Source organism: Pan paniscus, chromosome 18 (assembly GCF_029289425.2).
Source record: "Pan paniscus chromosome 18, NHGRI_mPanPan1-v2.0_pri, whole genome shotgun sequence".
NCBI lineage: Eukaryota > Metazoa > Chordata > Mammalia > Primates > Hominidae > Pan > Pan paniscus.
The window spans coordinates 31,886,951-31,898,086 of record NC_073267.2 but is presented as its reverse complement, the minus strand read 5'-3'; the positions used below and the strand labels follow the sequence as shown (position 1 = coordinate 31,898,086).

The window sequence follows — 11,136 nt, the reverse complement described above, 5'->3', positions numbered from 1 at the left end:
CACCTGCCTCAGCCTTCCGAAGTGCTGGGATTACAGGCATGAGCCACTGCGCCGGGCCCTGACCTCATTATTTCTACCCACCCCCTCCCCCCCCACCACCACCATCTTCATCTCCAGCCTCAGAGATGCAAACTCCTGGACCGCCTGCCCCTTTCCTCAGATAAACCAAGGTCGTAAGTTCAGGCTCCGCCTCCCCGCAGGGCCTCCCCAAGGTCACCCGCTTCTTTCCCCGCTCAGCTCCTTGGTGGCGTTGTCCGCGTGCCCCTCCACAGCGGGGCCGGCGCTCTAGGCTGCAGCGGGCCGTTCACACAGCCTCATCATCTCGCTGGTTTCCGGTGCTCGGCGGCTACTCTAGCCCTCAGCCGGGCCCTGGGACTCTATCCCCTAAGGCCGGTTCTCTGTGGTCGACATCGCCCCTTTGTCCCGAATTTCCTCCCGGAGGACGCTCTGGTGGGATCCAAGCACTTCCCCCGCTGCGTCTGTGGTCGCTTTTAGGTGCAACTGGAGAAGGCACTGAAGCCCTACGAGATTCACACCGTCTTCGGTCTCCCGGGGTCGGCGCCGAGTGGGAGGATGGCGGAAGTAAGTATGAAGGTGCCCTTCCCTCCCGCCGCTGTTCTCTATGGTCGCTTCCTTCAGCGACGGGAAAGGGGGTCCTGGCGCCTGCGCGGAACCGGGCTGGGCGCTCGTCGCGTAGTGGGTGGGGGCGCAGGGAGCGGGAGCCGCCGCCGCCGCCGCCGCCGCCGGAGCTAACCGCGGGGACCGAGATGCAGGTGGGACCGGAACCGGAACCCCCCTCTTCAAGTACCTTTTCCCTCTCCGCGACCCGGCCCTGGCGCCCGAGAGGATTCCTGGGTGGGGGTGGGCGTGGAGGGCCGGGGGCTGGAGGGGCACTCGGCCCCGGAGAGTGCAGCAGACAGGGCTGGTCCCGAGGTGGATGCGGCCCCGGAAAATGGGCGGCTGGGGGGTGTCCAGGGAGTAGGGTCGGGTCGGAGTATATGGACCACCGGGCCCGGAGGGTCCGAGCCGAGAGCGGAGCCTGCACCCTCCACCTCCCGCCCTTCGGGAAATATCAGAACTGAGCCAGGAGGCAGGTGCACCGGGAAAATGTGTCTGAGTCCTGCTTGGCAGAAGAGAAACTGAGTCACCAGCTTAGGAGTCGCAGGGTCAGCGGGCCTGAAGGGGGCTGGGTCTGTCTGCGGTGCGGAGGGTTGGGTGGGCCTGTGTGAGCCGAGGTGGCCGCTAGCTGGAGATTGGTTTGCACTTCTTGGCTGGGTTCCCCCGTGCTCCATGACTCCTGCATCTCCTGATTGTTTCTCGTTGGTTTGGAGTTGTCCCTGCGGTTGGAGCCATCTGAGCTTGTAGGGTCGAGGCCCAGGAGGAAGGGGAGGGTTCACCGACTTACAGCCTGGCTGTAGGTTTGAACAGGAGTCTGAGGTCGCTGAGGGTTTGGGGAGACTTTCCTGAGCTGCTCTGGCCCCAGTCCTGGGGCTGTCACCTTCCAGTATTGCGTGGCGGGAGGAGCGCTAACAAGAGCCAAGGGTTGTAAATTCCACACCCAGCTCTGCCACTTTCTAGTTGTAAGACCTTGAGAGGGCTCCTCCTTTCTCTAATTTCTCTTTTAGAAAATTGGAGCTATAATATTCTTCTCCCACATGAAGATAGTAACAATGGCAGTCGTTTAGCGGATGCTTACTTTGCGTTCAGCGCTGACATACCCCATTCCATGTAATTCTCTCAACATTTCGAGGGGAGGGATCATTAGCTTTGTTTAACAGATAGAAAAACGGAGGCTCAGAGAGGACGTGGAATTTGTTCAAGATAACATCGCTCATAAGGTGGCTGGACTGGGTGCTCATAAGGTGGTTTGAGCCCTGGTCTGACTCAAGTCCATGGCCTTAACCAGAAGGCTAACCTGCCTTTAGGGCATACTCCCCAGTGGGAGAAGAGGAAGGTGAAAAATCCTAGGGCCCCAGCTCTCCCTGTGATGTTTTGTTTACGTGAGGCCAGCAAAGACTTGACCTGACCCAACCCAGTTTCCCCTCTGGGGCCCCTGCGGCCTCTGGCCCCAGACTGAAGGGATACCAAAGAAGTGGGCTGTAGCTATTTCACATCTCCTTCACGCAGTGCGTGGGTGCTGGACTCTGGGGTCAGCTTTCGAGACAATTACTGTTTTGATCCATCATGCATACATCCTCATTAATGAATCGGCCCCCTCCAAAGAGTTGGACCCTAAGATGCATGAGGCAGGCTCTCTAAGGTCTAGAATCCCAGCTCCTCTCTAGCCCCCTGCGAGCTGGGGCGGTGAGGTGCTATGGCTGAGGCTGGCCCAGCCGGTCCCTGGGGACAGGGACTATGAAGTGGGGAAAACAGTAGACTTGGAGTTCTGAAACTTTTCTGAGCTTCGGTTTCCTCATCTGTTCGAGAGGTCTTTGAAACCTCTCAGGGAAAGGTAAGATAACCAAGTGGGAGCCTCTAGAATGGCTCATGGGAAGTGTGACATGAATATTGGAGGATCCGATGTAGAGGGGGGGTGATCTGGAAAAGTTCTCTTTTTTAGGGGGAAGGTGCTCCAAAGCCCTCTACTGCTGGATCCAAAGCTAAGGAAAGTGGGGGCAAATGTGGCAGGCTCGGGGCAGGTTAGACGCTGGGGAGCCAGTTGGCTGGGGCCTGCAGGGTGCCAGGATCTGGGAGAGGGAAGGGAGGTGTTGGGCTCCCTTCCCCATTGCTCTCTGCGGAGTCTGAAGTAGGGTCGGACGTCTCTGGCTGGGGGTGGGATGCAGCCTCCGGTGCGCCCTCAGCAGTGACCCTCGTGTGTGCCTCTCTCTTCCTTTCGCAGCTGCTGCCGCCCACCCCTCGTCTTCTGGCTGCCTCCCTCTTTGTGCCCCGCAGGCTCCCCCTCTCCACCTCCTGGGGCCCATCATGAATGGTGCCCCTTCCCCAGAGGACGGGGCCTCCCCCTCGTCTCCCCCGCTGCCCCCACCCCCGCCCCCTAGTTGGCAGGAGTTCTGTGAGTCCCACGCCCGGGCTGCGGCTCTGGACTTTGCCCGCCGTTTTCGCCTCTACCTGGCCTCCCACCCCCAATATGCGGGGCCCGGGGCCGAGGCTGCCTTCTCCCGCCGTTTTGCTGAGCTCTTCCTGCAGCACTTTGAAGCCGAGGTGGCCCGGGCCTCTGGCTCCCTGTCGCCACCCATCCTGGCTCCCCTGAGCCCTGGTGCGGAGATTTCGCCACATGACCTGTCCCTTGAGAGCTGCAGGGTGGGTGGGCCCCTGGCTGTGCTGGGCCCTTCTCGATCATCTGAGGACCTGGCCGGCCCCCTCCCTTCCTCAGTCTCTTCCTCCTCTACAACCTCCTCCAAGCCGAAGCTCAAGAAGCGCTTTTCCCTGCGTTCAGTGGGTCGCTCTGTCCGAGGCTCAGTCCGTGGCATCCTGCAGTGGCGGGGGACCGTTGACCCTCCCTCCTCCGCTGGGCCCCTGGAGACCTCGTCAGGCCCCCCAGTCTTAGGTGGAAACAGCAACTCCAACTCCTCTGGCGGGGCTGGGACCGTTGGTAGGGGACTGGTCAGTGATGGAACGTCCCCTGGGGAAAGATGGACTCACCGTTTTGAGAGGCTGAGACTCAGTCGGGGAGGGGGCGCCTTGAAGGATGGAGCAGGGATGGTGCAGAGGGAAGAGCTGCTGAGTTTCATGGGGGCTGAGGAGGCAGCCCCTGACCCAGCCGGAGTGGGCCGGGGAGGAGGGGTGGCTGGGCCTCCTTCAGGGGGAGGAGGGCAGCCTCAGTGGCAGAAGTGTCGCCTGCTGCTTCGAAGTGAAGGAGAAGGAGGAGGAGGAAGTCGCCTGGAGTTCTTTGTACCACCCAAGGTGAGGCCCCTTGGAGGGTGGGTGACTGAGAGCAAGTGAGAGAGTGCTCAGAGTGGTCACAGCCCTGCAGATAAGCTCTGGGGTTTACCAGCTCATGGCCCTGGTGTCGCTCACTTTTTGTTGGTAAAGCTGGCTCTTGGCTCTGTGTTAGCAGCTGCGGGCAGGACTGAGAAAGCAGTGTGACTGCCTTTTGTCTAACTTCCCGAGGATGTAGAAGGAAAGATGAATGTCTGGAGGGAGGGGAAGAGTGGTCTTTGGAAACCAAACACCCAGATCTGTTTCTTTCTCCTGACTTAGGCCTCTCGGCCCCGACTCAGCATCCCCTGCTCTTCTATCACAGACGTCCGGACAACCACAGCCCTGGAGATGCCTGACCGGGAGAACACGTTTGTGGTTAAGGTAGGAATTCAACTTCCCACCCGCCGGCAGTGCTTGTGTTAAGGAGAAAGCCCTCAGCGCATTTAAGCAAGTGGCGTCGCGGAAAGGAGGTATATATATGTGTCCAGTGCCTTGAGAGTGTGTCCCTGGGGCTGCAGCTTTTCTGGGATAGCGGAAGACAGGGAAATGTTCTTACTCTCAAAAACAATGCCTCCACTTGAAAGAGAACTGTGGAGTTTTTGTTGTTGTGGTTGTTTTAGAGAGACAGGGTCTCCCTCTAAGTCAGGAGTGCAGCAACCTGATCATAGCTCACTGTAGCCTCGTGTAGCCTCGAACTCCTGGGCTCAAGTGATCTTCCTGCCTCAGCCCTCTAAGGAGCTGGGACTACAGGCATGTGACACCATGCCTGGCTAATTTTGTTACTTACTTACATTTGAGATAGAGCCTTGCTCTGCCGCACAGGCTGGAGTGCAGCGGCGCGATCTTGGCTCACTGCAACCTCTGCCTCCCAGGTTCAAGCGATTCTCGTGCCGCAGCCTCCTGAGTAGTTGGGATTACAGGCATGCACCACTATGCCCAGCTAATTTTTTTGTATGTTTAGCAGAAATGGGTTTTGCCATGTTCGGCAGGCTGGTCTCAAACTGGCCTCAAGTGATCCACCCCACTTGGCCTCCCAAAGTGTTGGGATCACAGGTGTGAGCCACTGTGCCTGGCCTTATTTTATTTTATTATTTATTTATTTTTTTTGAGACGGAGTCTCGCTCTGTCGCCCAGGCTGGAGTGCAGTGGCGCGATCTCGACTCACTGCAAGCTCCACCTCCCGGGTTCATGCCATTTTCCTGCCTCAGCCTCCCAAGTAGCTGGGACTACTGGCATCCGCCACCACGTCCGCATAATTTTTTTGTATTTTTAGTAGAGACGGGGTTTCACCGAGTTAGCTAGGATGGTCTCGATCTCCTGACCTCGTGATTTGCCCGCCTCAGCCTCCCAAAGTGCTGGGATTATAGGCATGAGCCACTGTGCCTGGAGCCACTGCGCCTGGCCTATTTTATTTTATTTTATTTTATTTTTATTTTTTATATTTTTGAGACGGCATTTTACTCTGTCTCCCAGGCTGGAGTTGAAGTGGCATGATCTTGGCTCACTGCAACCTCCGCCTCCCGGGTTCAAGCGATTCTCCTGTCTCAGCCTCTCGAGTAGCTGGGACTATAGGCGCCTGCCACCACGCCTGGCTAATTTTTGTTTTTAGTAGAGACAGGGTTTCACCACATTGGTCAGGTTGGTCTCGAACTCTTGACCTTGTGATCCACCCTCCTTGGCCTTGCAAAGTGCTGGGATTACAGGTGTGAGCCATCGTACCCGGCCTCGCCTTATTTTATTTTTCAATTTTTTTAGAGACAGGTTCTCACTATGTTGCCCAGACTGGTCCAACTCCTGGGCTCAAGTGATCCTCCAGAGGTGCTGGGATTACAGGTGTGAGCCTCTGTACCCGGCCTCCAGAGAGAATTCGAATGCATCTTGTTTGTAGACAGCCCGCATACATTGTTCTCATTAGGCATGGATTAAGCCTCCTCCCTGCCCCTGCCCCAGCTGAGGCGTCGTCTCATCTCTGTAGGTGGAAGGTCCGTCCGAGTATATCCTGGAGACAGTGGATGCCCAGCATGTGAAGGCCTGGGTGTCTGACATCCAAGAATGCCTGAGCCCAGGGTGAGGAGCCTGACTTCTGTCGCTAAGGGACATAGGGTGGGGTTGGGGAGCAGCCTTGCGCCTCTCACCTGGTGACTTTCCTCCCAGCACCATCTTCCCTGTCTCTGCAGACCCTGCCTTGCTACCAGTCCCCGCCCCATGACCCTCCCTCTGGCCCCTGGGACCTCATTCCTTACAAGGGAGAACACAGACAGCCTGGAGCTGTCCTGCCTGAATCACTCGGAGAGTCTACCCAGCCAGGACCTGCTGCTTGGACCCAGCGAGAGCAATGACCGCCTGTCGCAGGGTAAGGGTGGAGCCTTAGAGAGCTCGGAGCCTCGGAACCTGCCATGCGGGGCCCCTGCTGTCAGGCGCCATGCCCTCTCCAGACTCCACTGTGCCCCCATCCCTGTTTTCCAGATGCCCTACCCCAACCCCACCAAATGTTGGTCTTTTATCCCTGAACACAGCCACAGTTTGCTGTTTAGAATAATCATGACCCCACGCAGGCCCCAAGCAAACCTTAGCCAGGCTTCTGCGCCCAGCCTTGTCACTTTTTCAGTCAGTGTCCTGCCAGCCACCACTCTGGCTGGAAATAATGGTTGTTTTCTCCAAGCTTCTGGAACACTTTGTAGAAATCTTTGTTTTGTTCTTACTCTGCATCTCTGTGTCTGTCAGGGGCAATCACGTTTTCTCTTGACTCCGTACTTTTTGGTCTGACCAAACACACATACCCGACCCACACACACAAACACACAAAGATGTGTCACCCAGTCCCAACTCATATTTCTAGATTCGGCCTCCACTATAGCCTTTTCTCCTGACCCTCTGTTCTGAGTTCCAGCTGCACAGTGCCTAGCACACAGGCTGTATTCAGTGAATGAACACATGAATCATGGAATCTTAGATCTAGAGTGGACCTTGCATCTCATCAGATCTTAGTAGCTAAGACCAGGGAGAGGACACCTGAGGGTCACTGAGGAAGACAGGGGCTGCGCCACCGTTTCCCAAGCCATGCTGTCTGTGCACCACACGCCTGTCTTCTGAGCACTGCCTGCCTATGACATTTGTGTAGGCAGTGGCCTGCTGTTGGACAGACGTGGAGGATGGCCCTAGTGCATACCTGGCCCTGCTCTGTGTCCCGGGCCAGGATGGGGTAGCTAGGATGCCTGAGATGAGCTCCTTGTCCTCTAGAGGCTTTCAGCTGGGTTGACATCACTCCCTATAGAAAGCTTAGTGTCCCCTGAGCAGCACAAGCAGGAAGCACGTTGGGAGCTCAGGAGCAAGAGAGCAGGGGAAGGTGGGAGAGACAGGGACTGCGACGCTGAGGAGAGGAGAGGACATGCCTGGGGACGCGAAGGGCAAGAGCAGAGACCTGCGGGAAGGGCCCAGGATATGGGGACAAATTGGATGGGATAATTGGGTTAAAGTGGAAGAGACATGAATACAAGGTAAGGTAAAGCTCAAGTTGGTGTGGGTTGGGGGAGTAATAGAAGGAGCATCTTTGATGCCTCTTAAGAGTTAGGGGCTTTGTCCTATAGTTCAACAAAGGACACCTTTTTTTTGTTTGTGTGTTTAATTTTTTTATTTAAAAAAAATTATTGTTTGTGTTTTTGTTTTTGAGATAGGGTCTTGTTACGTCTCCCAGGCTGGAGTGCAGTGGTGCAGTCACAGCTTCCTGCAGCCTTGACCTCCCTGGCTCAAGCCATCTTCCTGCCTCAGCGGCTCAAGTTGCTGGGACCACAGGCGTGTGCCACCACCACACCTAGCTAATTTTTTATTTTTTGTAAGACATGGGGTCTCACCATGTTGCCCAAGCTGGTCTTGAACTCCTGGGCTCAAGTCATTCTCACACCTCAGCCTCCCAGAAGGCTGGGATTACAGGCGTGAGCCACTGTGTCCAGCCAGAATTCCGTGTGTGTGTGTGTGTGTGTGTGTGTGTGTGTGTGTGTGTTTGTGTTTTGAGACAGAGGCTTGCTCTGTCGCCTAGGCTGCAGTGCAGTGAAACAATCTCGGCTCACTGCAACCTCCGCCTCCCGGGTTCAAGCAATTCTTCTGCCTCAGCCTCCCAGGTAGCTAGGATTACAGGTGTGCACCACTACGTCCAGCTAATTTTTGTATTTTTAGTAGAGATGGTGTTTCACCATGTTGCCCAGGCTGCTCTCGAACTCCTAAGCTCAAGTGATCCTCCTGCCTCAACCTCCCAAAGTGCGGGTATTACAGGTGTGAGCCACCGCGCCCGGCCCAGGACTCCTTTTGAATGTCAAAATATTTGAGGCAGCTGGGCACGGTGGCTCACACCTGTAATCCCAGAGCTGAGGTGGGCAGATCACTTGAGTCCAGGAACTCAGGGCCAACCTGGGCTATTATATAGCGAGACCCCTTCTCTACAAAAACATGTATATATATATTTAAGGCATTCTACTCTCCGTTTCTGCAACAGTCTTTCAGCTGTTGATTCAGAAAAAAACATGTATATATATATTTAAGGCATTCTACTCTCCGTTTCTGCAACAGTCTTTCAGCTGTTGATTCAGAAAATGTTGTTCAGAGACACATTGGGACTTTAGAACCTCCTTGCAATAACTCTGCAGTCCCTCAGCAGTGCAGGAAGCATCAGTTAGGAGCCATTGGTAAAAGCATCAGGGGTCACTACCCACAGAGCTGTTTGGCATCTTGGCCAGCGACTGCACACAGGGTAGACTACTGGTGAGGAAATGGGCCCAGGACAGTCCTTTAGAAGAGGAATTTCTTGGGTTCTCAGCTTTGCCCTTTTTTTTTCCAGGGGCATATGGGGGCCTCTCAGACCGCCCCTCGGCATCCATCTCCCCCACCTCTGCCTCCATTGCCGCCTCCCATTTTGACTCGATGGAACTGCTTCCCCCAGAGTTGCCCCCCCGCATCCCCATTGAAGAGGGACCCCCAGCAGGGACAGTTCATCCCCTCTCAGCCCCCTACCCTCCCTTGGACACTCCGGAAACAGCCACAGGTACCGGAGGTGTGAGTGTGCACGTCTCCAGGCCTGGGTGCCTACCTTCCTGACCACCTCTCCTGGGATCCCGAGGGAGCTGGCCCAGGGGAGTTGGGGACGCATGTGGGGAGCAGGCGCCTTGAGGGGAAGGCAAGGCTTTTTTCTCCCAGGATGGGGGAGGCTGCCCTGACACCCCGGTTTCCCTCCCTCTCTCCTTCCTGAAGGGTCCTTCCTGTTCCAGGGGGAGCCAGAGGGCAGTGAGGGGGACCAGCCCCTCTCAGGGTATCCTTGGTTCCACGGGATGCTCTCTCGGCTCAAGGCTGCACAGTTGGTGCTGACTGGCGGCACTGGCTCCCACGGTGTCTTCCTGGTGCGCCAGAGTGAGACAAGGCGGGGTGAATACGTCCTCACCTTCAACTTCCAGGGCAAGGCCAAGGTGAGCCACCCTGTGGGAAAGGCTCTGTTCTGTGCATAGTTGGCAGTGGGGTGGGGGAGCGCTGCCGGGGGAGGGGGTTTGTACCTGGCAGGGCCTTTGCCTCCTACCTCACCTCCCCCATCCCGCCTTCAGCACCTGCGTTTGTCGCTGAACGAGGAGGGTCAGTGCCGGGTCCAGCACCTGTGGTTCCAGTCCATTTTCGATATGCTCGAGCACTTCCGGGTGCACCCCATCCCTTTGGAGTCGGGAGGCTCCAGTGATGTTGTCCTTGTCAGCTATGTCCCATCCTCCCAGCGACAGCAGGGTGAGCAGAGCAGGTCTGCAGGGGAGGAGGTGCCCGTGCACCCAAGAAGTGAGGTGTGTGTGCCAGAAAGATGGGGCGGGGAGGGGGGACTATCACAAGGAGAAGCTTTGCTTGGGAGAGCAGGGTAGAGGAGGCTGTTGTGCCTCGGGGTTTGGAAGGGAAAGAAATGCGCTGATAGGACACAGGAAGGCAGAAGGCTCCTGGCTGGAGCCGGGGCGGCAGCTGAGAGGTGGGCGGGTGCATCCCCATTCCATCGGATCCTCTGTTCCATTGTCTGTCTGTCTCCTGGACCCATCCTGGCCTCGTCTTTGCCCTCCGTCGCAGCCTGGCCTTGGGCCTGCCCTTCCCGGGGACACTCGGTCTGATCCCCTTCCCTCCTCCCTCAATGTCTCATGTCCCTGTCTGATCTCTCCCTTTCCCCTGTCCCACCGTCCCATCTGTCCCCACGTTGCCCCTCCCCCCAGGCCGGGAGCAGGCTGGGAGCCATGCGGGGGTGTGCGAGGGAGATGGATGCCACCCCGATGCCTCCTGCACCCTCATGCCCTTCGGAGCGAGTGACTGTGTGTAAGTGTGGTCCTCCTCTCACCACCGCCCATGATCCATCTTCCATGGATGGGGGGTTGCTCAGGAGATGGGATGTGGGGAGACAGCCACGCTCCTGGGGGGCTGAGTGAAGGGGAGGCCACGGCAGGAGCTCACCTGCCTCCACAATCAGTCTGTTTTCTTACCATTCCTATCCAGAACCGAACACCTCCCATGACCCACCCCAGCCCCCTGAACCCCCTTCATGGACAGATCCCCCACAGCCTGGGGCAGAAGAGGCGTCGAGGGCGCCAGAAGTGGCGGCAGCAGCAGCCGCAGCAGCCAAAGAGAGGCAAGAGAAAGAGAAAGCGGGCGGTGGAGGGGTCCCGGAAGAGCTGGTCCCCGTGGTTGAGCTGGTCCCCGTGGTTGAATTGGAAGAGGCCATAGCCCCAGGCTCAGAGGCCCAGGGCGCTGGGTCTGGTGGGGATGCGGGGGTGCCCCCAATGGTGCAGCTGCAGCAGTCACCACTAGGGGGTGATGGAGAGGAAGGGGGCCACCCCAGGGCCATTAACAACCAGTACTCCTTCGTGTGAGCCAACCCCACCCGCTCCACCCTTTTTAAACCCCCCAGCCCTGCTCGTGAGATTGGGCTGGGTAGGGACAGAGGAGGCCGAAATCCCTCCCCCATGCTTCCTGACCCTTGTTGGCCAAGGGCATCTTTGATGGTACAAGCAGAGGCTCGGGAGAGGCTCCCGTCACACACTACAGGTCCCCTCCCCAGGGCAGGGGATTTGGGCTCCATGAGCTCCTTGAGGGGCTCTTCTGGTCAGCCCCACCCTGGGGGCCATTTCCCCATTAACTACCCCCAGCCCGAGGCAGGGTGAGGGGGAAGGGCTGTCAGTTACATTAAGGTGGTTGTTGTTGTTGTTTTAAACAAAATGGAGAAGCATAAATAAATAAAAAGGTTTATCTCGGTTC

At 57.1% G+C, this 11,136-nt stretch overlaps 1 protein-coding gene across 22 annotated transcripts in view; it reads left to right on the top strand.

Annotated features, from left to right (window-relative positions):
• SH2B1 (SH2B adaptor protein 1) overlaps positions 1 to 11,136 on the top strand; it is a 27,007-nt gene extending 15,871 nt beyond the window's left edge. For 2 of the 22 annotated variants that reach the window (XM_055099677.2, XM_063597484.1), the window contains exons 2-11: positions 496 to 582; positions 2,840 to 3,861; positions 4,159 to 4,260; positions 5,855 to 5,946; positions 6,057 to 6,232; positions 8,711 to 8,914; positions 9,121 to 9,332; positions 9,465 to 9,689; positions 10,101 to 10,200; positions 10,378 to 11,136. In XM_055099677.2, coding sequence (XP_054955652.2) covers positions 2,923 to 3,861; positions 4,159 to 4,260; positions 5,855 to 5,946; positions 6,057 to 6,232; positions 8,711 to 8,914; positions 9,121 to 9,332; positions 9,465 to 9,689; positions 10,101 to 10,200; positions 10,378 to 10,379 — 2,052 coding nt within the window. In that variant the 5' untranslated portion in view covers positions 496 to 582; positions 2,840 to 2,922 and the 3' untranslated portion in view covers positions 10,380 to 11,136. Of the gene's footprint in view, positions 1 to 449; positions 583 to 623; positions 774 to 800; positions 2,453 to 2,839; positions 3,862 to 4,158; positions 4,261 to 5,854; positions 5,947 to 6,056; positions 6,233 to 8,710; positions 8,915 to 9,120; positions 9,333 to 9,464; positions 9,690 to 10,100; positions 10,201 to 10,377 lie in introns of those variants that run through there. The other 20 variants (XM_055099679.2, XM_063597486.1, XM_008978722.4 and 17 more) reach the window with 17 other exon arrangements.